This window comes from Osmia lignaria, chromosome 14, assembly GCF_051020975.1.
Source record: "Osmia lignaria lignaria isolate PbOS001 chromosome 14, iyOsmLign1, whole genome shotgun sequence".
Taxonomy (NCBI): Eukaryota; Metazoa; Arthropoda; class Insecta; order Hymenoptera; family Megachilidae; genus Osmia; species Osmia lignaria.
The window spans coordinates 8,289,305-8,317,112 of NC_135045.1; the positions used below are offsets into that span (position 1 = coordinate 8,289,305).

The following is a 27,808-nucleotide window of genomic DNA, read 5'->3' on the forward strand; positions in this document are numbered from 1 at the left end:
CTGTAATGTTACTAGAATTTCAAGTAGTACATATTAAAAATCTCTATGGAGGACTACACCCTGTGGCGCCACCTCCCAAAAGAAGCCCAAAGCAAAATGTGCCATACTAAAAAATTAATTCACAGCCGGTAACTTTAAAGACGATCAAATATTAATCTTAACTACAAAATTTGATTCAAAAATGAATACCTAAATAATTCAACATATGTAACTAAAGTAGAAAAATTAATTACAACTATGTAAGTTTGCGTTACATTTGTATACATGTAACCAAGTTAACAAAATTCTATATCACATGAATTTGCTAATAAAGATTACTTGAAACTTTCCATATACTAAAATTCAGTTCATAAATTTAAGCGTGAAAATTATGTAGTACCAAAATATTGCTTCTATCGAATTAATACAGACATATGTACTGCAGCAAGTATCAGAAATGATATAAAACTTAACAATCGTGGTATAAAAAGCGTCATAAAATTGGGGTAGTACGAGGAAATAGAATTTGCTGCTAGCACCATCTACGAGTACTAGCCGTCAACACGAAACAAAGGCTGGCATGGTCAAGTAGCACAGGAAGTTTCGTCAGTGAATAAAAATCCAGCAAGACTGGACATGCCTTTGTTTTCGAGGGGTCTTGAATTTGTGCCTCAATAACGAGCGCCATCTGCTCTATCCTACTATAAAAATGTGAAACACAGTGCACTGCAACAGTCTAACGCACATTGACGTTGTACCGACTGTGCTCTCGACATACAGACTTAATCTCACCTGGGGATCTCTGGGATCTCCAAAATCATAACCGTTGAGAACAAAAATATGTCTGGTCTTTCGTATCTGCAGTCACAGGTTTTGTTGAAGAAGAAAGTATTTCGGTAACTTGACGACAGATGGCCCAATATTCCTCGTCCTGTCGCTGGCGTGAAACGGTGCAAATTCTTTTCCGTTGATTTACTATCGAATTAAAACTGACAATTATTGTTATTGTACCGTCATATAAGGAGGTAACAGATAATAAATTCGACCGTAAAACATAAACTAGTGTGGCTCCGTTTTGTAAGGCTGGTTTAGTGCTGAGTCGCGTGCAACGGCGCTCGTTAAAACAGCCGTAAACCGACGTAACCGTCCGCAGTGTAGCTTCGTCCCAGGACGACCAACTTCTCTTGATCTGATATTCCCGTCAAGAATCTTCTTTTTAACGTATCATTTCTGTTGTTGATATTTAGTTATAGGCTACGCTATATGTTTCTTGAATACTATTATGGTATCAAATTTTGTTAATATTGTTAAATTTCGTACTGCAATCATTACACTCCGTGGACATTACAGGGAGTTTGTGTTTTACCGCCTAAGTAGTTGCTGTCGGTCTAGTTTGAGGATCGACCGTAAGAGTGACTTAGTTACTAATGCTTTGAGGATTTTATCAGTGACTACAAATCCAACAAGACTAGACATGCCTTTGTTTCCAAGAGGTTTTGAATTTATGCTTTAAGAACGAACGCCATCTGCTCTTAAATTACTTCGATATCAGACTATATCCCATCACTTAGTCAGTACCTCAAGCTACTTGTCATATCACAGCAATAAGAGAAGTAGCAAGGGGAAATTAATACAACCCTTCCCTCAACACTAAATATGACAGCATCACCACCAAACCCGGCGGGGCCGTTAGGGCTGCTGGCGTCGGGATTGGGGGCTCCTAGCGCTTTTACACGCGGCCAGACAAGCTGGTCCCGGTTGCGACCCCCGGTGTTGGCGACACTATAGGCAGCAGGGGGAGGTCTCAATTTGGACCTCCCCAAGATGAGCACCTGTGTGCCAGGCATAGAGGGCTCCGGAGTAATATACATAAGGTCCCAGAGCCCTCCTTTAGCGCCAGTGTCGGTCGCCGTGGGGTTTTAGTCAGTAGGAATCTGACACTCCATACTTAAAAAAAAAAAAATATTATCTGCAGACATTGATTCAAGTAAAGATAGCTGGCTGCGGCGCCGTTGTCAACCGTTCGACCTAGAACGAAGTGTAACCATATCAGTCCGACAACGACAGGTGCGCATCTACCTGTTAAACATACATATACCCTTATGTCATTTTCTGTGTTTATTTAATTTGCTGTATTTATTTTCTTAGCTTATTAAACAAACTCATAAGGGGGATGAACTTGATGATTTTATCCCTTCTGTGTGCCTTACCTCACTATTCTTCTATTTATTACTTTACCTCTCCTTACAGGCCCTGCGGAAACAATAATAAAATAAATAACAAATAACAATATAATAAAATAACTGTTCAGTCTTGTGCTGTTTCTGACTGATTTATAAAAAAAAAAAAATAGAATCAAAGGGAGTAAAAAGTTGGTGTTTTCGGATGTCAGGCTGACAACGAGGTGCGGTAAAAGAGGGACTGGTAAAACAGGTACGATTATCGTACCGACTGTGCTCTCTGCATGCAAGCCTAATCTCATCTGGGGGTGTCTGGGACCCCCTAAGTCATGATCCCCCGAGAACAAAGGCATGTCCAGTCTTTCGCATCTGTAGTCACTGATTTCATTCTGCTAAAACAATTTGAAAGCAATAATAATACATACTTTTATATGGTTCTAAAATTAATATAGCTATGTAAGTATAATTAAATATCTAATACATATTACAATTGTCTTATTGTCTCAAACAGTTATAACTTATTTTATTTGAAAAAAACTTTGTGCAAATAATTTTACCAAACAATAATGCAGTTACTAGAAAAAGGAGCTACTTTTTAACCGCTAATTACACCCTTTTTATAGCTACGATAATCAATGTAGTAATGACGCGTTACTGTTTAAGATCTACTAAATTTAAACCAATTTTAATCAAACCTAGTTCCTTAAGACTGTGAATGTGAAGTAAGCAATATTTTTAATTTTCAAGAAGTGTTTAATCACTTCAATGTTTCAAAGAGTTGATGTAAAATATTTTAATAGCACATGATAAAAAATAGGCCTTTAAGAACCAAATAGTGGCATCTCGCGCGAAAAGGGACATATAGACCATCCCCGTATTAACTGCTTCCGAAAAAGCTACGGAAACGGTGTGGTATATAGTCGCGTCGCGTCGGTTCGATTGACCAAATATAGATTTACCGCCGGAAACAAATGGGTGTCTGAAAAGGATATAAAAGCCTCTTCCCAATGGCCCTTCGTTCCATTCAAAAATCAATTCTGATTTATAGAGCACGCTTACCGTGATTTCGTGGCCGAGAAAAAAAATCCATATTTAAATCGTCGTCTGATTCGCGTTGTGCCTCATACGCAGCCAATCGTGAGAGCGTAATGGCCTCCGTTGAAGCTGGTTAAGTTCATGGCGCCGCTACTAGATGTCGTCCACCTCGAAGCTCGTAAATCGTCGGGGATTCCCGCCCATTGCATGTCGGTAGGCGGTGCCCAGGGCATTTTGTGACGTCAGTCGCATCCCCTCCAAATCCCTCTGGTGGCTCTCCCACCATTATTCCACCACCACCACCACTGTATACCTTTTCTCTCTCAGTACCACTACCATTACCAGCAGCACTTTCGGCACCGTTCTCTTTCCCCACCCCCATAGAATTCATCGAGTTTCTACGTATACTACAGTAGAACTCTCTCGGGTGGGCCAGCATCCCCGGTCATCTTCATAAATGCGAGTCGGCCGTTTGAAATGGTATTGAGGCTAATTTGAGCGGCGCTTATGCGATACAGTGTTTGTTTACTGCTTGCTAAAGCGGCCCGGATTAAATATAAAACAGTTGACAGAGCGTAGACGTTGAGCTAGACGGAGTGGCGCTAGCAGAGGAGCCACAACCAACGTCCGACGGCTGGCCAAGACTCGTATGTCCCTCGAAAACTGTCCAACTAATCTTAGTCAGTGTTTTCTTTCCGTGGTGGAAAGTTTTCTTTCCATTCGCCCTCGATCTTCCAAGATCTGCAACCCAGAATCTTGCAATAAGTATTCGCGTATTACGCAAGATCCACCAGTTTTGGTTGCTCGATCCTGCTGTTTTAATTAGACTACTCCTCGTTTCGCGTCCCAACGACTCTCGGTACGTTTGCACGGATACGTGTACATGGATGAGCTTGTTTGTGTGTTAAATTAGTCCAACTCTGAACTCTGCATTCGATGACAAGAGAACGAATGCGTGCTGCGTGTTTTATCGGCGTACACTACTCTCCTGGTCCTTCCGGTCTTTCCCGGCTCTTCGGGCATTGTACATTGGCGAACGTGTGTATTCACGAGCACAATATTCCCTTGCCAAATTGTGTGTTATAGGAATAGCGAAGCGTATCCGTCTCGAGGGAAATGTGGACCTTCAGTGTGCAGCAGCAGCAGTTGGATTGCGTCTGTGGAGTCGGTACGCCACTAAAAAGATCAATACACCATCGCTGCTCGCTCGTTCATCGGAATCTAGATGCCGCGAGTGCATGGAGCTACCCTGTTCCCCAAACGGATATTGCCTATATATATTTGAATATCGTTTTGCATGCTTATCTTTCGATGCTCAAATAGGTTCGATTGAAAGAAAAACGAAGACAATTTTTAGCATAACACATGATGTTGACTTTATAATTATTATAGCGTATTGATCGCCATCATGTCCTTGAGAATATATTAAAATAAATGGTTTCTCTCGTAGGACATCAATAAGCAAATCTGAGAAATTGTAGGTTGTGACTACTAGTGCCAAAAGGTTTGGACAAGAGATCTCGTTTAAGAATTGTTATGGGGGTGGACGACGAGAGAAGGGTTGGACAAGAGAGATAAGTTCGATGCTGCAAAACATTTCTATTCCCGTGGCTTGGTTCGTCGAAGGATCTTGAACGATCAGGATCGCAACGGTACTTTTCCATTGTTCTAGAAATATTTGTGTGTTTACTACGAAAGTAATGTTCTTTTCTTAACTCCCGCCCTTATCTCCTCGCGGTATGACCGAACTTATCCGACATGCTATTACACTCCGCAAGCAGATAGAAATCTGCCCGCCAGTGGAATCTATGTAAATTATACCCCGAACCTTTTATTCTTTGTTTATGACGACCGTGATAGGTCATCTAACGATCCGATTGCGCATGTATCTTGTCCGGTTATCGATTAATTTGATAGGTTTTTGTGTTCTGAGGAAGCCATGGTCAGATATGGCATTAAATTCAATAAAGAAAATGATATTGTGAACACTGATAAAGTATTACATCGTTAACTTATAAAGAAATGCATCTGACATGTAGGTGAGGTTAGATCTCAATTAAGACTAACCTGACTCTACCTTTATTTATCACGGCTGTAATGGGCGCTTAACTATTAGGTTGGGCGTATATCAGGCTTAATTATCGATTAATTTTATTAGTTCCTGGCTATCGGATAAACGATGGTTAGATGTGGTATTAAATTCAATATAGGAAAGAATACTACGACCGTTAACGAGGTATTATAGAATTAAGGTTATGCGAATAAAACCGCCATAAAACAGAAGTAATATTTTATTCGCAGTCAAATATGAAATGCACTTGATCTGAAAATCGAACTGTAGATTTTAATTTCCAAAAACTTAATATTAAACGCAATAACCGAATTTCACTTTCGTACCTTTCCATATTTCTCAAAGTATCTATAAAGAGTTTGGACCCTCCTGGAATTGTCCCTACTTGCATCCCTTTAAGGTTGACGAAGTCCATACAGAGCATCAGAACTTTAGTGCCATAAGAGATGATAGTAAAAAGCCTAATTTCTAGGTGTAGAAACCTCTGTCAGTCCAGTTGTGTAAGCATTGAACGTCGAAATAAGGTTAGATCTCAATTAGTGATCACGTGATGCCGCTATGAGGATTCAGTAGGCCCCAATTACATAAGAACCACATACGACAGGAAATAAATCTCCTTAGGTAACGAGGCTTTTAGAAAACGTGAGACAATCACTTTTTGGACGGTGGAGCGTGTTTACAGTTTGTAAATCCGCATGCGTGTGTATGCGGTATTAACATTAGTTAACTGGTGCGTGCTGGTGCCGATGTCGATGGTACCGTTTTACACATGTAAACACCAGCGCGCAATGGCCATAAATGGTATCAACAAGTGGATGCTTAGGTGCCATTATGAAACGTTTCATTATGGATATAAAACCGTATTACGTATTATTTGCGGCCGTCCGTTAAGATAGCGCGCGTGTCTTCGCGCGATTATCGTCCGGGCCCCGTTTGTTTTATAATCGAATAAAAAAAAGTGATGCGGTCCCGTAGATAGAAAAGAATTCTACTCCTTGTATAACTGATTCGTCGCGATTACCCGCGCGTATCTACAAACGCGATTACACTCTTTTGTAATGAACGGTGTGAAGTGAATAGAAAATAAAAGGTTCGTCGAAGATTAACTTTTATCGCGTTTAATAAAACAAGCTGGAGAATATAGTGCGTTCAATGACTGTTCCTCACGTGTGTACATATATTATTTTTCTTCGTTTGTCTTACAATGAGAATGTTTTTATCTTGTCGCATTCGAGTTAACAATTTAACGACCGGCAAAGGAATAATTGTGATACTAAATAGCAGTACAATGAATGAAATCTAGCGAATAAATGATTTAGAGCGTTGGTTATCAGTTACTTGGAGTTTTCCTAAGAATTATTTAATTTATATTCTCTCGAATTACTTTTAATCATAATGGACAATTGAGATATACTCTTCATTTCTAATGAGTTAACGTCATACATATTAAGTCTTCATATCAATTATCGTAATTCAGATCAGGGCACGTTATCTAATTTAATTTCTCATCATTTAAGTAATCAACGGCTAATCAGTCGGTGAAATTTTTTTTACTATAATTTATATAATTAACAAACTCATACGTTCTTACAAATATGCTACCTTTAATTATCCTCCTCCTATTTAAGCGAACTTTCATCCATATCAGTTTTAATTTATTTTAATTTGTGATTTTAATTACTGTAGACCTTGGACGAATTCATATCAAAATTGCATTAAATTCAGCGGGTATCAACTTCTTCCATTATGACCAAACATGAATTTAGCGTCTTGATCGATAACCGGTTATGCACACTTCTTACCATTAATTTCAATGACGTATATATACGTCGTACGCAGTGAAAGGGTTAAGAAGTTAATGAAGAAATCACTTCAAACCGAGTTTCACGTTGAACGATTAAATCGAATGATTCATTCCCAATCGTTTACAATTATCAGGGACACATTAATAAAAATTTACTGAAAAGAGGAGCTGAATTCTGTCATCTTTCAAGAAACCTTCTAATATACACCTCAACGATGTCGATTGAGAATTAATCGATAGTCGCTAATGACAATGTGGATCTTGAATCGATCTTTAATCGTTACTGCTAAATATTTATGTTCCGTGTAAAGATGCTGCTTGGTTTGCGAGTCTCGTATTACAGCAACTCATCATTGCACCATCAATCTTCGACGAATGCATTTTCTTCTCGTTAAAAGGCCAGGAAGTGATTATCGATTTCACAATCTGACTTAGCGGTTCCGTTAATTAGCCGACTGCAACATGTTTAATTAATTGCCGGTCGGTTGATTTTTCTGCTGTGAATCAGTTCGATAAAATAATTCATGCATAAATTATATGAAAGTATCGCTACTGCTTTTGGAACTTAACGGTAGACTTCTCTGAGAAAAATGATGATGTAGGAGAAGATTCCATCACTCGATAAAATTCTTAATTTTTCATGAAAGCACTAATTCATCCTGTTTGACGTTACTTACAGCTTCTAAGAACGGTTGCTGTGCGAAAGGGGTGCGGGGGAGTATTGAACGGCCTGACGAGGAGTTCTACCCTCCTTTCTGTCGTAGCTAACAATTTACGCGGACACGTAGCCGCTCGTTACTTCTTCTTCCTCTCTGTTCCTTCCCCAGGGATAATTTCGTCGACTGGCCTCGCGATGGAGTACAGTCGTGCCGATACAGAGCAGATATAAAGGCTAGATTGTCTTCAACGTGGCCGTTTCGCGAGCACGCGCGACTGCAAACTTGCGAACGCGGCCAGTCACAAATTCTTCGTGGTTCCTCTCATAATTGGGCCCGTTGTTGTTCAGCGAACCGTACGTGGTCAGATTACAGAGAAACACAACGTTTTCTGGAAATATTCTTTATGTTGCTGAACTGCGGAAGTGTGAAAGTACCTCTGGAAAGGATTACAAGAAGACAGTAGATAAATACAAACAACAAATATGTTGAATAAATAATAAATTTGCATTTTCTCCGTAGTACCTGTACCATACCTTTGTGTTTCTTTTTCCGAGCTCCTTGTTTGAAATGGTAACGCGTTTACGTTGTTAGGAGGGCAAGTTTGCAGACGCCTGTGAAACCTTGCAACGTGGTAATGACATTCGTCGAGTTATTTGGACAATGCCGTTTGCTCGGCGAGAAAATAAACGTTCTTCGGATGAAACACGTGAACTTGGATGTTCATGCTGCGTTAGAACGTCATTCCGAATTAGATGGGTGCAATGTTGGTGCACAGAGAAATGGGGGTTGATTGATGAGTTAGAAAATGTTAGTATTGTGTTCAATAACATAGCTGAACTTAAAATTGATTGTTTCAAGATGATTTCTTGATTTATCTATTACATGCAAAGGTCTCTCGTATATTTTAATCTGAATTGAAGAGGAAATTGTAAATGTTTGAAATAATAGAAGTTTTGATGATTTCATGACTGCCCTCAATCGTACTTACAGCTTATCAATTCGAAACTTGAAATTTGTTGGAACTAACAATGTAACTTTGAAGCAATAGTTTCGAGACACCATGTATACCGCTGATTCCATAGTTTTGTAATTCCTGCGGTGTCAGCGTCTGTGACAGCCCGGGTCTGTCTGGCCAGTGTTCAAGAACAAGCTCTTGAAGCACGCTCGTTACGCTGTAAAGCAAGAGGGCGCGCCTCTCGTCGGTGAATCGTGATTTACTGTCGGACAGACACTGTTTCAAGCGTGGATATTACGCAGACAATACGGACGCGTGTTCGTTTTGTAAGTTACGAGGTGGTGCATCGGCCTTTGGGAAAGCTTGGTAGGTCGAGACGCGTCCGAGAACGGCCATAGTCCACGGTGGATGAATGGTGGACGTTAGTCGTCGAGGCACTTGAGTGCTTGAAATTTGAGGTTTTGGCCAGAGTCGTTTCGTCCTGGAACAACGTGACGTTTGAACGATGAGTACGTAACGAAAGGATAGCGAAAAAAAAAAAGATGAAGAATGTTGCACCATGGACCTTCGTTTTTATATACTCAGTTAATGTTCCATCACCAGAAATCAGTATATACACTGTGAAGCGGGAAATATCCAGTGAAGCCGTTTAGAAAGCATGAACTCTTCAAACGATTAACCCGAAACTGGCAGGAGAAACTTTTCGCCATCAGATAGCCCCATGACGAAGGAAAGGCTTCGGTCGTTGGCGAAAAAATATTCCCTTGTAAAATGGTACGGTATGGGAACAGCCGCGGGGGAAAAGGAAAGTCTGCCGAGATCAAAGGGCCTTTCTTCAACCCTGTCTTTTTAAAAACGTGAAATTTTTATGACCACACTTTCGCACCGCACTCGACAAGTCCTATCGTCGGAACAGTCAACTTTCTCCATGGATGTTCGCCGTGGGGGACGATTCGGATTGTTTCAAAAGGGTAGTTTTCACGCTTCCCTTTAGCGATTTCTTTTGCTGAATCTTCACTATATTACATGTTTTTTTTTATAAACATATCACTTTAAAAACACATAAAAAATAACATAAAAGAGACTTTGCCAGCAATAGAAGGTACCGATGTTCAAACAGAGTTAAGCAAATAACGAAGGGAGCATAAATAGCGCCTTACACGATCAATATGTATCAATACCCATTCGCCAGCATTATACCCCAGCTGAAATCCGTATTTAAGTGACTATTATAGCCATTAGGATGTCGCGTTAGTGCATCAATTTACGCGTCGATGGTAATCGTTTAAAGAGACTCGCATTTAAATTTTCCTATCCGATCGAAGCAACAAAACGTAACCCAAACACCTTCTAAACGTCGAGCGTTTGTATTGCTGCAAGTTTTGCATTGTTTCATGCCGAAACGCCGTAAAGAGTAAAAAGATACGATCTCAATTAGCCCTGGACGAAAGCTCGGGACAAGGCGAAACAGCCACGATAAGAACTCGACGACGAGACACACGTTCCACTTATGGTATGCAACTGTTCCCTTGAATTATATCCGACCCTCAGCTTTTGAGTAATTCTACGAAACTGTTCGCAGAATCCTTTGGTCGGAATAAAAAGGAGCCTTCGGCTTTTAAGGACGCCCTGAAACTTCACTGATTGATTCGCTTGCTTGGCCTTTTAATTCTTATGTTCATTTTTGTTTTTCACGGTTAATGCACTTGTAAGATATATAATTATGCACGCATGCTCGTTTCATACGTGAGATATCAGTGCAGTGATATTCATTGACTTTCTGTGGAGAAATAGTTTAAAATGACAAATTTGTGGTAACTTATATCATGCTGCTTTCCATCGAAACACGTTTCGTCTTTTATTTCAGCTGAGATCAGTCACGTCAAGTTCACCGAAATCGGGAATCCTGCAGTTGCATCTCGAGAACTGCATCAGCTTCAAGTGCAAGAGGTCGTGCACACGACTACACAGCATACTCGCTCGAACGCGATAAAGTGCTCGCGATTCGCGGAAGCGTGTATACGAGAACATCGTGCGTCCATTCGGTTTAGGATCTCTTGCTTTAGGATCCATCTCCTGTCCATTTCTCATCCACTCCCATTTTCACAAGAATGGAGGCTCATCTTTGAAACCTCAGCTTGCGAAATGATCGCTTTTGTTTCGAAGAATTTGTACTTTTCACGATGCACATTTCGTATGAAACACCTTGTAGAAGATCAGCGTGAAAGGAAGCGATCCGATGGTGGTAACGGGGCCGGGGTCACCATGGCCGGACAGCATCTTCGCGACGAACACCGTGAAAGCGATAACGAGCGGCGCGATGTTACGAGCTCCGGAGATAAAGGGACGTGAGAAGAACGGAACCGTGACAATAAACCTGCCGCCGTCTAATAACCAGACTCTTGCACTGCAGCCTCTTCGATCGCATGGGCCAGTTAATAACACCGATAAACAGATTTGACCAGGTTTAGAAGAGTAGAATCCAGTTTGCTCGTAATTTCATTACGATCAACGGAGATAGGTCTTTTTTTTCTTCTAGTTAGCGTACCGAATGGCGATTACGCGGCTGACAATAGTGGATCGAACAGTACGATAAGTAACAGGAGCTAGAGTTGTATTCTTGCAACTCTGGTTATCTTGGATCTCGATGGAAGCCAGAGTTTACGTTGAGCAACTACCACTACCGTTACGGCTTCCGAAGCGATATAAGAGCGCGGTTGCCTTTCATTTTGTCCTTTAACCCTTTCACCGGGTATGAAGTCATACGTGGCTACCAATGAAACGCTTGCCGTGGACTTCAGAAAATACTTCTTCATGATCTATGGTATAAACATTATTAAATGTTTATTGTATTTGATATTAGTGCTCCTTATAAGTGCGGCGCTAAAGTGTTCCAAGTGTGAAAGGGTTAAATTGGTCCACCGTTGTTTGTCGCTTTGCGTAATAAATGGCGAACGGCAGCGAGTCACAGATTTCTTTAATAATCCGAAAGCAACGGCGCCGTTTACGATAATTGAGCCACGCCCTACATTGCGAGTACCGTGAGGCCCCAGATTCACGTACTAATTGGTTCCTGAAGGGACGATATAAGTCAAAAAAGATGTACGTTGGGGTATACAGGTACATTTTATACATTTTCTTTCAATTTTTCGAAAATGCTAGAAAGAGTTATATTGAAAGTTTAAATATTCATAAAATTAGTGGTTAAAAATAATTATATATATATTGAATATAGTTATAGTTATGTTAGTTGAAAATGATTGATTATTGAGTCCTGTCGCGTTGCGCAGAGATGACGTGACTGCGGAATGGTGTAAGCTGAAAACATGTAATCAGGGGTACCAGTGTAATTTGATCCGCAAATGCTAATTCGTGAAAACACTTTTAATAGCTTGCTTACTCTTATATATTTTCATATTATAAATAAGCCTTCTAATTAAAAATTCCATCAACAACTTCAGAAACAATCCTAAACTACACAGGTAAACTAATTTTTAAATACATAGTTACCTATATACTTGCAAACCAAAAATGACATATTACTTAAACTATCAGAAGATCCATTTTTTCCAGAAAGCCTGGTCCACTTATTATTCCAACATAAACAAATGGTAAAGGTCGTCAAAGTCAAACAATAAGGTAACGTCTTTCATATCTGAGTCCGAACGAAGCTGGTCACCTAGGACGGGGGTTAAAATCCCCAAGGAAACTTGCACCTATCGCATCGTCCTGCTTCATCCTCCCTTCCTTGACACCCTTGTGGAGCTACTTCGATCCCAACTGGCCGACCACTTTTCTTTCCTTTCTCAGCCAACCGACCGACGAAACCAATAACTAAGGGAAAAGAAAAACGGTATGGAAGTCTCGCACGCTCGGAGCATACATATATTTTCGCGACGACGTGGATATATGGTCGACGTGTATATACGTAGGTAGTTGCAAGCGTAAGATACACGTACACATACTAAAACCTAACCCCCACGAATTAATATTCCATCCACGTGACTTACACCAGTCTCGCAGATTGCCAATGCCGTTCGAGTTCCCCGAGAACGTCCAGGACCCTCCGGAAACGTTGGACAAGGACAAAAACATAGCTACCCGTTGCTAGAGTCTGGGTTCCGTTTCTATTCGTCAACCGGGAACAATGACTGGTTTCTGGCCTCCTCTTCCCACCGTGGAAAATAAGATTCCACCATGAGGAGATACGTAATTTCGCTACTGATCCGATGAGTTATCGCCACGAGCCAGCTCGACGACATCCTTTCAGCGGACAGAAACGACATTTTATTTGCTCGTTCGGAGAATCGTTATGGCGACGTGCTAGCTCGACCCGATCGGGAGGGACGGGGTGGTTTTCAAAAGTATTGAGTTGAATAATAAATTCAACGTTGAGATGATTAAGAAGAATCTTTCTTTCTAGACTTCCAAGAGCTAACACCGCCACAGTACAGATAGAAATAGTTTATTTTAAGATATAATATGTATTTTGTCGAAATGGTTCAGCAAAAATTTATATGCGATTTGTAATTGAGGGTAGGTATTTCATATCATGTGTCGTTAAATCAGTTCAAAATGGTTGCACATATTTTAGCAGATTTTCATAACAGGACAAAGTGCCTCTTTCCCGAGGAGAATGCATAGGAGATTTAAAGTTAACCCTCGACTAGAGCTCCAAGGGATTTGAATTGGGTGAGGGTCTTTGTATGGATCCTTCCTTATTGATACCGGTAAATGTTATTGAACATATTTCGTGCGTCAATAGCTGAATATTGAATGATACGACTTCCAATGTATTTTGATAGAAACAAAATTATATTATGCAAAAAATTTGTAATTTATTCAATTATAAAATAATCTATACTCGTGTTACCTAAAAGATGTTAGATTAAGAAACTTTTCCCTTCTGAAAACGGCCAACTAAATTTTCCAGCCACCTTCCATAAATAATCGATTTTATTAATTCAACCTCCCCTTTGGTCGCGACATCCTTAATTACCGTACCCATGAAACGCTTCTTTTTCAGCCGGTTCTACAAGGCAAAAATTCACCATACTCCTTCTAGTTCCCCCCTAGTATAAGATTCCCGATCTGTCCCCGTGATAAGGGTGGGTGTCAACGCGTGTGCGCCATGGTTATTCGTTTCAGCCGATGCCCCTCGCTTTACGCATTCTACCGGCATAGGAATACGCTTGACGAGATATAGATAATTGGAAATTGGAAATTATATCTACCGATAGGTTGCAACTAGCCCGTTTCGCGTATATCGCAATACCTGTTCCAGAAAAAATTCTAACTTCATACTTAATTAGAAATGATTTTCATTTTCCATCGTGCGTGATTCACCGATTCTCTTCCCTCCAACGAGACTTTGATTTCCCGTTAGACCTCGATCCCGTTTCACCTAACAGAACCGATATTTTATTCGCGCCACGGGTGTTCGAGTAAAAAAACACAATTATCGTAAATACAGCTGAATTTTTTCCCGCGTTTCACTGCGAGAATATCGGAACACGATCGATAAAATCGATTCTCCTCGCATTTCGATTAATTCACGCTTTAACGAGTCGACTGTTCCGTTTAGAGAAATGCGAGTTTCAAAACGGTTTAATACCTAATTAATGTTTCTCTTTTTTGTTTTCATAAATTATGTTGAATTCTTTTCAATCATTTCTCTGTTACTCATAAATTCTCTGGATAAACTGGATTTATATGCTTGTGAAATTTGCACAATTCAATTTTTATAAGTAGATAATGTGAATGGTAATTTAAAGTTTGATCAGTCAGACCGATGAGAGGAGATAAGTAGGTACTTGTCACGCAGTCATTAGCATTGCAATTTCTTGACAAATAAATCGTAACACTGCATCCCTTTGTAGCTGGTCAAAGCTTAGAACAACAGCAAAAACGTTTACACGCAATTATACGGCGTTTACGAGTTCCTCATCGAGAATATCCCGGAAGGTCGTAAATTTTGCGAACCATCGAGGCTACGTTACATACGCACCACCGTCTACAGGGTAATTTTACGCTTGTTTTCGTCTCGTTTCTTTTTCGGTTTAACGTTTGTAGAACTCACGGTGAAACAACGCTTCGGGTAGATCTCAGGGCTTCGGTCTATTTCGGATGCACTTTCGAAACGCAAGAAAGGGAAACTGAAGAAAGTTTGAACGATGATAATACTTGAAAGCAACTCCTTGCTTGAACGTTCGGATCGTTTCCAGGGGAAAAGCTAAGGGAAAAATGGAATTTCTTCGCGTCTGCTTTGCATCGTTCTCGACGCTCTTCTTCGAATCACTTCGTATTGTATCGCATCGTAAGAGCCTTTTTAACGCAATCGAATCTAAACATACGAAGGGGAGGAAACAGAGAATTTATTTAGAATATTTAAAGAAGAGGACCTAGCCCATCCTACAGAAAATTCCTAATTACGCGAATGGTCAAGGGGTAATATACTTCCTGTTAACAACGTGTTAACCTATTTGCAATTTCCTGTCTTATTACTTTCGAATCGTTTCATTTTCTCCCTTGTAATAAGCGAAAACTCGCTAGAAGAGAGGGCAGAAATGGAAAGTCACAGGAATTGTCTTGTAGATCGAATAACAAGAATGAAGATCGAAAAACGGATATTGTGATTGTAAGGGAAAGAGGTTAGATGACCGGCGCATCGGAAGAGAAGCAAGGGGGCCATGGCGCATAAACCGATACGGTTATTTCGGAATATCTGTAGCCATACGCGACCACTCGATGCTTCCATTTCAATGTTCCGCCCATCCGAGCGTGAAAGTGGCGAAAATGCGTCGAGATGGGGTGAGTTTTGCGAAGGGTTGCGAGCAGACTGCCTCGGTAACAATACCCCGGTGGCTGGGAAAGGCCAATCGAGACGTAAACTTTGATACTCCCGGGATTAGCCCCGGAGAATCGAGAGGAAATCGCGGAAACAACAAACGTGTGTATCGTTTTGGAACACCAGAACACTTTAACCCTTTGTTTTACGAGTATTACGTTGATATTTTCAGGGCACTACCGTTAACTATTCATTGTTCGAGTACAGGCATTGAACTATTCTTCGATTTTACTAATTGTGATTAGAATAAACATTGTCGTTAACAGAAAAAGTGTTAGTAAGAGTAATAGGAGAAGAGGGCGGGTCGCTGACAATCGATCATTAATCACATCCCATAATTTACTATACGCTTTTATTTCGTTTGTATATCATAGATATAGCTTATGAGTATAATTCTACATCAAGTTTCGAAAATGGATACATTTACATTCATTGTCAATGGATTACCTTTTTTTCTTTTTCAATTCGCCTGTCATCGTCATATCGTCAATCGTCAATCGCCAACCTCGTCGTCGTCACCCTTTTTTTTTATCGCACGGTAATAATAATACTAATTTTCTTGAAATAGTCGAGCAAAGACATGAGACTCCATTATTCCGTTACTTTTATTATTATTTTTTTTATTTATTATTCTTAACGTGGGTAGGTAAAGGTATTGAAGGACAGCTACGCTCTCTTATCGTTCTAGTATTACATTTAATTAGGTATCATCCAGCGGCACACGAGGATCCGCGGCTCGCAAACAACGACACAACAGATCATTATTACATACTTCTCGATCGATTTGAATCGCGTTTCGATGGATCGACTCACCGCGGCTCCTCGTTCACTGAGCAACGTTAACGTTACGTAGTGTTAATATTTACATCGAAGAAACTCTGGAGTAGTAATACATCGGCTTTCCATTCATTTTAAAACGTAGGTACAGCAAAGACAATAATAATTAAGACCTAAATTTCTCTCGGTTCTGATATTTTCCTTTCGTACGTTCACGCAACTGAACACGTACACACATGTAGCTGTGTGTTTCTGTCTGTATATGCCTGTGTGCGCGTACGGTTCTTCCGACGAATGGTTCACGAGTTGGACCAACAACAGATGCCCGTGAAAAGAAACTCGAGTGTTTAAGAAAAAAAACGAGGAACAAATATGATTTTCGTTTCTGCGCAGAGATAAACAAATAACGATCACAGTACGTCGATACGTCGAACAATCTCCATTAACCCTTTGCACTCTTCAAGAACTCCCTTGGATTGTAATATTTTTTAAACAAACATTCATCAGTCATACAGCACATTCCAGAAGTTCAGGTTCAACCTACTTTTTAAGAAAAGTTCGTTAAAAAATAAGGTGTGTCCAAACTTTTGATACGCCCTGTAGAATACCACCCTGTGAAGAAAATTGACGTCGAGGCAGACTCGACACAGGAGTTCAAAGGGTCAAGAGAAATTCATCGATACGAAATGACCTCAAATCGTCTTTGCGACTCGAGAGCAAAAAATGAATACGCGACATGTGCACAAAACCCGGCTACGTGGCTCCATCATTTTCCACTTCAATTTTCATTTTCACACCTTATCTCCTAATAGAATAATAACCACGACTCGCGTTAATAATCGTCGAAAACGATAAACATAATTGTATTTAAGTAACCGCGAAATCGACGCAAGAACAATATAACCGATGAGGATGAGAACTTAACAAAACAGCGTTTCGAGAATCGCACGATCGTTTCACTGGGTGGAAAAAAGAGACGATGGGTAGTGAAAGCCATCAACCTTTCTGATCGAACGTGGAATTCTCGAGACGTCATCGACCCGCTGAGAAAAATTAACGCTGTTCTTACTAATGTAGAAAATAAAAAAAAAGACTCATAAACTAATAGTATTCAACACGCGAAAAAATTGGGACAGCTGCCAATAGAAGAAACAACACTTAAGAGTGTACACCACCGACGCATGATCAGCCCACCGTCTTTATACGGAATCAGTTGTAAGCGAAATTAAAAAAAAAAAAATCTTATCTCATTTTGTGATCGTTGATTCTGAGAGAGCTTACATCTAATTCCGATCCTAAGTGTATTCTCTAACGAACACAATAAAAAAAAAGAATACGTACATAGAATTAATATATATTACAATCAGACGCAGTTTTTGCTGAGCTTTTCTTTTTTTCCTTTGAGAAACAATCGTTAGTGATTGCAACAATTATAAATATAAATAAAAATAATTTGGAGAAAAAAGTATCAAATTGGTATCAATAATTTTGTGATATATCGAATGGGTATAGTGCATTAATGGAAGTCCAAACTACACGCGACGTATAGTCGGTTTTTAAGATATAGCCCGGTTATAAATTAAAACATGAAGCGAAAATCACTAACGATCGTTTTCACGTTTCATACCACGATCACGCGTTTCTATGGCACGAAAGACAGATGATGGTTAAAATCGTCCTTTGGTTACGTGGTACAGAACGAAAACACCGATTTCTCAAAAATATACTCTCTAGGTGGTACATAAACAGCACGCTTGATTTTAATAGCAAAAACAAAAAGAAGACGATGAACTCTTCAGTACCTATATCTCTCTCTCTCTCTCTCTCTTTCATTTCGCATTTAACAAAAAACAAATATACGAAAGAGTACGCATAATAAACAGTTCATAAATAAACAATCAGATATTATACAGGTTAAAAAAAAAAGAAAAAAGAAAATATAACAAATTGTTTCATCGTGATTTTTTTTCCTTTTTCGCAACTCGATCCTGCGTTCCGCCAGACGGATTCGGCTGTTTTTTTTCTCGTTTCACCAATCAGTACGTACTTATTCAAGAATAAATTCTACCTTTTTTTAGTATTCTCGGTTAAATTTTCGTACATGTACGTAGTACGGCGCGATTCACGCAAATATCCTCTTTTATTCTTTCTCGTATCACTCGCACTCGTTTTCTCGAATTATCATTCATATCATTTTATCTCACTCATACCAAAAACGCTCTGAGCCACACTCTACAAGTGTCTTCATGTGGTTTTTTTTTTACGTAATTGTAATTTCCTTAATTCGGATAAAGAGAAGTGTGTTGCGCTCGAGGGCGCTAAGTTTCATCCCCTTTTCAACGACTCTTTATTCTCCCTCAAGACTAATCGCGTTAACACTCTCGATTTTTTTTTTCATCATCGATTCGATTCAGAAACGACGATGTAAAACCCACCATCGTGGTTTGTTTTTTGTTTTATTACGCGAGTTTGGCAAGTCAGGCAATAAAGTTGTACTACTTAGCGATGCTTGTCGCCTCGCGTTCTTTCTTCGTTAATCTTGTTGTGTTTCCTTCTTTTTTTTTCTCGTGTTTTCTTCTTCTCGATATAATAAACTATACGTTATATATAATATGTATGTATGTATGTATATGCGTATGTATAGAGACCTAGTTCGATATAGTTTAAAGTTCAATATAATACATCTATAATAATAATGGTAAGAATAGAGCGAGTTAAATCGATTGGATTTCTAGAGTAGGGACATGGAACATGATGGGAGGATAAGGGATGGAGGGGGATGGTGGATTTCTTTTTGTCGAGGGTTGGTAAAAAGGTGCGAAGAGAGCACGAGGAAGCGTTTACGAACGTTTATATGATATGATTACGCGTCAGTTATTTGGAATAATATTCTATATAACGATGTTTAGATGCCATATAGGTAGCTTAAGCCGAGAGAGGAAAGCTTCGTATTGTGGACGGCGCCCGCACAGTTTTCTTTTTTACTCTCTAAAGATTCTCGTTTCACGCGATCAACTTCAATCGGATCGAATGGTTTGGGAACATGATCGAGCACCGTGGTAAATCAACAGCTCATTTTTGTAACAAATAGAGAATAACAGAGAAACGTGGAGATTTTTTAAGAGACGTAACACCCTATCTACTGAAGATCAGTACGCTTGTTATAAATGTATTATAATTGGAGTTCCAATATTTAATAAAATTTATTTAGTACCAGATTGGCAAAATTTAATAAATAACAATTTTCAGTCAAAACAACCACAGTTGATAAAGCGTTAAATTAGGATCGTCCATGATCTTCAGGGCAACCCTGTGGTCAACCGTCGAACGGCCAATACCTGGTCAATCGTGACCCACGAAATTTGTACAGGAATTTTTCGTCAAACTTTTTAACAAAAGACTTTCATGTATTTGAAAAATAATTTAAAGTACAGAAAATAAAAATGAATTGAGTCTGAAATTAAATTTACTATCCCAGTGATCTGCCATTCAAGGGTTGAACAAAAAAAAATGATCCAAATTATCTCGAAACGACCGACAAAGTAACAGAAACAATTGTTAACAGGTAATAAACGATCTTCGTACCGACTGTTCGTCAACAAAAACGGGAGAAACAACGATCAAAAGAGAACAATAAACGCCTCAAAAGGAAACGTGAACTAAATTGAAACATGGTGCGAAATCGATCGAGGAAAGAAGTAAAAGAAAGAGAATGTCTCGATTCCCAAATCGTTCGTTCGTTGCATCAACAAACCGTAGTTTTCTCGAATAAGAGAAAAAATCTCGCGTGAAAATTCGTGTCACACTCAGCTACTTCTTTTTTTCTATTTCATAACCGCAGTCGCTAAACGATTAAAAAGACCTTAATGCATACGTACGTATATATAACACGGCCGCTACGAATCTCACCGTTGCAATTACTGTACAAACTCTTCGGCTAATTAATAATGATAATTATTATTATTGTTATTATTACGCATTACGTATATCCCTAATTTGTCGGACGTATCGGCGCCGCCACTTCCGCCAGCCCTTTATCTAGACTGGCCGCGTCACTTCATGGGTCATGAATAGACCATCGTACGCAAAAAAACTATCAACCCTCTGCCTTATGATATCCTGTCGAACTTGTGGTTTTTATTGCAATTAGTTTGGAAAAATTAAATTAAATTTGTATTAAGTGCTTATATTAATTCTAACTGCAATTTGAAAAAATAATTACTTAGTTTTGTAAGGCAAAGGGTTAACTTGGTTGAAAAATTAACCACTAGGTTATAAGATAAAAGTAAGAAAAATAATGTCCACGATGATCATGATGATGATAGTAACAATCAGAATAATAATTCGTAAATAGAGTCACGTGTAAAGCTTTTCTACAAATATAGTTATACCGATTCTCGGGATTCGATCGCGTCACGTGTGTTAAAAGAAGAAAAGGATTTTTTTCTCTTTCTCTCTCCCGTTCCCGTTAAATCTCTTCGTTCCCCTTTTCTTTTCGTTTATTTTTACGTATACATTGAGCCGAAGAAGATTCAGCGATCTTTCCTTTCGTTCGCAGCATCGACAGAACAACGGAAGCATCCTCGAACCGGAACCACGAAAAGTTTATCTCCCAATGATCGTTAAATTCCGTAACCGAGATCTCACGTGGCTGGATCGGAATATTTTATCGATTATACAACCGTGTATCGACTTTAATTATAGATTTCTTTTGTAACCGCGTCATTTCTACTTCAGCGCCATCTACGCGTATGGATTTCCCGCGCAATTCTCCGAAGAAGACATAATTGCTTCGTTGGAAGTCGTCTAAACCATTCACAAATCAATATATATCATAACTGATGTGTTTTTAACAAAATGAAGCTTAATTGAGATGTATCACATGGAAACAAGTACGATATATTTGAATTAGCCATCAAAGGCAAACATAAAGATCGTTGGTGGCGATAATGTAACAAACAAATTAAAAATTTAACAAGCAAACAAACAAGAACGATCTATGAATTCTATTCTTCAACATATATTTTCACGTGACAACTCTGTCATGATTATTGATATGTAGGGTAGGCCATGTAAAACAGGCTACCTAATTATGTATTTTCCCAAACTGTGGGTGAACTTAAATCAAATAGACACAAAATGGCACTTATGATCTATTTTACTTGGATCATTCTGTATATGGGTGATTCGAACAAAATTCATCACTTATAGGGGCACATGAAACATACCTTCATAAAATGTCAATATTAATTAAGACTCCCTTCGATAGCAACTATATATTCTTCCGAGTATCTGGTTCCTTGAAAATATCGCTGCTCAAACCGTATCACTTTCTTGTACCTAAGAGTACGTACAATCACCTATAACATAAATGTAAATGAAAATGTTAAAGTGTATATTTGTCTTCTTTACAATTGCCTCCCACTACTGGGTTAACTCGCTCCTGGTTCGTAAGGTAGAAGCCGTAGCCACACTGTCGACGTAAGTCGAACTGTGCCGAAGTGGAGCACGAAAGAGTCAGTCAAATGGTGGGAGGTCGCTCTCCACTACGCTTCTCATAATGTAAAAAGTTATCTTTGCACGCGACTGTACACTGAAAAACTATGAAGGTGTCTTAGCAAAAGAAAACGATGATTCGTTATAGGTGCTTGTACATACCCAGATCACTGACCATTTTACGTTAAATTATTCGTCACGATTATGGCAAGTAGGTACATTCGCTACTTGGGATAGAAAAGGGTGAAGGAAGGGTAAATTGTAGGGAAGAGGGTGTCTGTGTATTGGGAGGATATTTACGTGAGTACATCTCGTGCGTAGATTCTCATGCTTAATCGTTTACGTACGGGGATAATTATAGTAATAATAGTACTTTAGTTTAGATGATTAGCGGTACAGTATTTAATACAAATACGGTTTAATCCTTTTTTCTCATGTTTAGATTCTTTTTCTTCTAAAACGAAAGCTATCTCGCCTTGATTACGGACGTCTATTTGTTTCTTTCTTCTCTAACAGGGTCTACAAATTTTTTCATTTCCTTCAATATTTAACAAAATGTCTTATGTACCTATCTTCTTTTTTTGTGGGGATTTTCATCGATTCTTTTTTTCTCTAATTTTCTATTAATTGTGTCTCGTTTTCTTTGCATCAGTACGTATTTTTAGTTCTTATCAAGCTACTATCAAAATCTTTTTTTCTTTTTTTTTTGTCTTTAGAGCACGGTAAAACAGATTTTCTTCCTCGTTTGTTCTCATATACATATATATTTGACATATATATCTATAATATACTCGTTACTTTTAATAATACATATAATACGGTATTATTGTGTACACTATGATTTTACATCGTAAATAGATAGATCACTGGACGATTCGTACAATAGATTTCCCCCCTTTCGTGATGAATACATTATATGTATATATATATATATCTATATATATTTGCTCTCTCTTGGTTCGAGTTACGTATATACGTTTTTGCAATCCTTTCTCCCTTATACGCCCTTTAAAATTATAAATTCTTGTCGAAACTTAACTATTATTCACGCTACAAAAAAAAAAGAAAAAACAGAAAAAAACAGAAAACCACAAGTAACGAAAAACACTGGAAAAAAAAATATAGAAATACTCAACAGGAACATTGTTTGATCGATCATTCTCCATGAACAAGAACTTATGGAAGATCGAAAACACCAACACGTCGAATATATATTTATAAACGATAATTATAAAAAAAGACACCGGTCAACATTTGGAATCGAGGTTTCTCTCGAAAGTATTGGAATTCTTTGTACGAATCGCGTGAACACTGGGGGGGGGAGAAGAAAAAAAATATAATCCAGGCGATAATTTCTATGATCCAAAGAGTTATCTGGGTCTCTTTTATTTCATGGTTTTCCCATTCTAAGTCCTTGTTTTCATTACGAATTCTACGCAAGTAATTATCAACGACTGCCTCTAATATATCTATGGAAAAAGGTCTACCCTGACACCAAATTACGTATTTAATGTGTACTAAGAGTGAGGATTACTCGTCCGGTGATGTGTCTTTGCTTGACGGTCACGTTTTCGCCCCTTTTTTCCCTTCTCGTCGTTCGCGGAGACGTTGCTCTGTCCCGTGGCGAAAGCGTGGCAAAAGGAAAATGATCGAGAAGAAATAAAAAGAAAATAGAGGAAGAGAGTATCGAATACGATTCGACGCGAACTCGTCGATACGATCGCGGTTAACACTACGTAAAATTAACGGGATGAATAACGTTATTCCGAGGAGAAAGAAACAAAAAATTGGAGGGAAACAAACGTACAAGGTGTTTCCTAACGTGTCGTACACATCTGGAACACCCTATACATCTAGAAAAAACATTTTCTACACTGTTACGATAAATTATCTTAGATAATATGGAATACGTACTGGTTTTTATATACGTGTTTATCCTGTATTAGTAAAAGCCTTAGCGATATCTTCTGAGATCTAAACTGAACTGATAAATGAATGTAAGACGCTCGTCGACGAGTCAGCATTCCCGAACCGACCACCCCTGCATTTGAATTTTTCATCACATTTACACAAATCACTGTGTAATAATATTCTTTTTTCTACCTGCTTTTCTTTCGCGTTCAAAATGGTTGAAACCATTGAGACATCCAAAAAATACACGGAGAAGAAGCTTCCTTTCTGAAGGGTATCTCCATTTGGAGGAGTCATTTTTAGGAGACTTTTCGAATTAAAGATTAATCAAGCAAGGAATTTTTATAATTTTCATCCAGATGAAAATATCCCCTTAAGAATCTCTTCCGACCAATCTTTTCCAGCAAGATGATCGACGACTCATTGGTTACTCTTCATGGTCTATCAACCGTCACCAAGATGATTTGTAAAAAAATAAACCTTCAACGTTCCGCTGAACGAGTACTTCGTTTTAAAAGAAGGAATTTCCTTGGTTTCGATGATGCCAATCGAAGCTGCCAGCTGTTTCACCGTCGATTTTCAAACCTTTTGCGAGCGAACATGGCCGATCCAGGTCAGTGAAACAAATAAAAGAAAATAATTTCCGTAATGGGCTTGATTAGAACGGTCAGATGATTTTTTAGTATCAACGAAGAAAATCTCAAAGCGTACGTCAAAACGTTGAAAAATATTATCGACTAATTGCAACGCGAAGCATGTGAACCGCGGTTAATTAACTTGGGAAAAGCTCGGTAAATGGGATAGGTTTGTACCGCTAAATTCCTTTCGAGTTAAAGAAGTCGGCACGAATCAGCCTGGACGTACTTATGCATACATGTAGCTTTACTTGTATGATTGGAAGAAGGTATCCAAGGTATTCGAAGGAGTCTGCAATCGTTCGTTGTTTCAATAAGAGCGTACAGAAATCCTTACAGCCGGTCACGCGAGACTAATCACTTCGCGTTGTCAATTTGTTCTACGGAACAGCAATTGAACCTTGAACTTGATGATTCTTATGCTTTGTCAGATCTGATTGAACTGTTTTTTTTGAGATAATAATTCCTGATAGGATTTCAAGCTGGTAGGATGGTGATTAGTGATGGGCTATTATCCACTTTGAATTGCTAATTGGAATGATGAATTTTTGGGTACTGATTATATCAGTGCCCAAACAAGTATAAAATAATATTTTGAATAATTATCAAATAACGTAACAATCCAACATTATCTAAATGAAGTTTCCAAACCTTCAAAAATTTCTTTCTCTTCGAATACTGAGTTTTGAATTTTAAAATGATATAAAACTCAACAATGATATTGCATAAAAATTTCTAAGATCAAATATACCCATCACTATTAACGACGGTGATGGAATCGATTTGGGTAATGGCAGCGAAATTTGAAAGATCATCCCCGCGATCGTCCCAGTTCCCCCTGCTGGTGGCCACATTTATCCCTCCTCGATTGTTCCAACGCAATTAAGTCGAATTCTTCTCCAACCATCGCTTAATTACTCCACCGCGTTCTCTTCTCCGTCGGGTATTAATTGATCGTCTCGTCGCCAGTGTCGTTAGCTCTATCCTATGACAAAAGGCCTGACACCCGACCCTTTAATCACCTCGTCTTCTCTGTGCTCGTTTTATTAACTAATTCTAGTGAGTCGGTATCCCGACGCGCGCGATCATCATTGGCTTCCATCTTGCGTATGGCAGTTTCATCGCGCCAACTCGTCGTCCCACTGTTTCATCGGCCGATTAACAATATACATTTATACGTTCTAGGAATCAGTCACAGGCTAGGTCCATCCTTTGGCCCAGCCAAAATAAGTACGTAGTTTGAGGGTGTGCTTCTTACACGCTTTCTAAAAACCTCTACTTGTATGTTTACGTGTATGTGCGGGTGTGTTTTATCTTCCATTTTCCCTTTCGTTTCTTTCTTCCGTATAAAAAAAAAGAAAAATAAACAAAGAAGCAAAAGAGACAGACACGACAACGAACATCGTCGCTAGCCTATTTTTCTCCTTGGCTTCGACGTTGCGTCGAAAGGAGTTCTCTTCTTCTACGATCTCGATAGGGATAAAAAGGAAGAAGAAGAACGATCACAAGGTCTTCAACGCGAACACCCATCCTTTCTCGAAACGTAGGAAGACCAGCACTCCAAACGTCCCCGTGGATCTTCGTCCATTACGCTCGAGAAGAGGGAAGGAGGAGCGTGCGCTCTGTATTTCCTTTTTCTTTAAGGTCGACCTTTAGCAATCTACCTCGGTTCGATGTCTGCGTGTCTTGGTTGCCATTCCAGTCTCTCTGTTTCTTATTCAAAAGAAAGACAATCGATCGGGTGGATTCTCCTATGTGGGCACCTTACTGACCGCTTTTAGGAGATCACTCTGAGTCTTGTCCAAACCGCTCACATGATGTTGCTGCTGATGCTGCAACGCTGCGTTCTGTTGTTCTTGTTGCATCTTCGCTTGTTTCTCCGCTTGCTGTTTTTTCATCATATCCTGTTCCTCCCGTTCTCGCCTGGCCTGTTCGTTGATCTCCTTCACCGCCCTCAATTCCTTCTTCAACTTCATCCGTCGATTCTGGAACCAGATCTTGATCTGTCGTTCCGTTAAACAAAGGGCGTGGGCGATCTCTATTCGTCGCCGTCGCGTCAGGTAATGGTTGAAGTGGAACTCCTTCTCCAGCTCCAGCGTCTGGAACCGGGTGTACGTTTGCCGACCCCTACGCCTTGGACAGCCGTTCGGTCCTGGAAACGTCAGAAACGCAGATTTGCCTAGGTTAGTTTTTTCATGCAGGACGATTTGCCACTTTTAACCCTTTGCACTGCACACAGTCAACTCGTGTTAGCTTACCGAAATGTCTCCTTTGCATTGGCCCTCCCTTATCGAAGCTGTTGGTTGTTAGACAAAGATTCGATCAAACTGAACATTATAAAGTGAATATATTTATCGAAGAAGTTGACTGTAGGCTTACCGTGTAAGCGTGCAAGAAGTGCAAAGGGTTGGTTGATTAAATAATAATAATAATAGCGTGGAGAGTAAGTTGAAAAAATAAAAGAAATGATTCGTATCACTGACGCAGGGACTTGAAAATTGAAGACGAGTTTGAGTATGTGAAATAGTAATTAGTCCATCTGGTATTCCGAAACGAGTTTGAATTTTGTGTTTTCGCTGGTGGTCAAGTTTGCAACATGGATCCCCAATGTTTGTCCAAGTTATGGCCACGTAATCGCAAATCGAACATATCTTTTAGCGACTAGAATAATTTACATTATCCGGTCATGTTGTAGTTGAAGAGTTGAGTGACGATTAACTTCTCGAGTGCATGATTTCACAGTAAGAACCAGGTCATATTCGGGAAGTAGTAAAACCGTCTAGAGTACTTTACGTTTCCTTCGATTGAATTGCACTCGCTCGTTCTTATGCGATGAACAAGAAATATGGTACCCCGAATTTCGTTACGTAAACTTCAGTTTTTCCGTGATTTACAGTTACCCGATGTTTCGCTCGCCAACTCACAAATCTCAACTCTCTCCTCGCTTTCTCCTCGGACGGGAAAAAAGCACCACTTTCGGATGGTCAGTTTATTGCAGGGGTTGTGAAGGAGGTAAAAAAAAAAGGAAAAGAAAGAAAGACGGTAAAAAATAGAAAGTTTCGGAAAAGCCTCGCGCGTAGAACGTTGTATACTCCCTATTGTCTGAACCCTTTCTTGAAATGCCTTTTACCTTGCCAAACTTTCTCCGGCCCGGAGTCAAAGTCGTAAAACGGGGTGTGCAGGAAATGCATTTTTTATGGTGTTTAGGTAGCTATCGAACTGTGGTCGTCGCGAAAACCAGGTAAAAATTCGAGTTTGTCATCTGGTTTATACCTGAAAACATTACTTTCGACTTGTAAAGCTGACTCGAAACGTTTGGGAGGCGCCTCCATATACTTATTAGAATTAGTAAGAATTAAATTTGAAGATATTTTCCATAAAATATGAGAGGAGTTGGAACTCATCATTCGACACTTAATTATAAGAAATGCATGAGGCTGACTCGTCGAATGTGCTGAA

The 27,808-nt window shown here is 39.3% G+C and overlaps 2 protein-coding genes across 3 annotated transcripts in view; both read right to left on the minus strand.

Moving 5' to 3' along the window:
* Nucleotides 1-378: 378 nt before the first annotated feature.
* LOC117605535 (uncharacterized) overlaps nucleotides 379-27,808 on the minus strand; it is a 199,635-nt gene continuing 172,205 nt past the window's right edge. The window contains exons 5-6 of the mRNA XM_034326974.2: nucleotides 8,262-9,164; nucleotides 379-8,164 (exon numbers count right to left, since the gene is read on the minus strand). Coding sequence (XP_034182865.1) covers nucleotides 8,978-9,164 — 187 coding nt within the window. The 3' untranslated portion in view covers nucleotides 379-8,164; nucleotides 8,262-8,977. The remainder of the gene's footprint in view (nucleotides 8,165-8,261; nucleotides 9,165-27,808) is intronic.
* LOC117605530 (homeobox protein abdominal-A homolog) overlaps nucleotides 17,370-27,808 on the minus strand; it is a 41,025-nt gene continuing 30,586 nt past the window's right edge. Inside the window, exon 3 of one of the 2 annotated variants that reach the window (XM_034326953.2) lies at nucleotides 17,370-26,528. In XM_034326953.2, the coding sequence (XP_034182844.1) occupies nucleotides 26,101-26,528 (428 nt within the window). In that variant the 3' untranslated portion in view covers nucleotides 17,370-26,100. The remainder of the gene's footprint in view (nucleotides 26,529-27,808) is intronic. The other variant, XM_034326954.2, reaches the window with a different exon arrangement.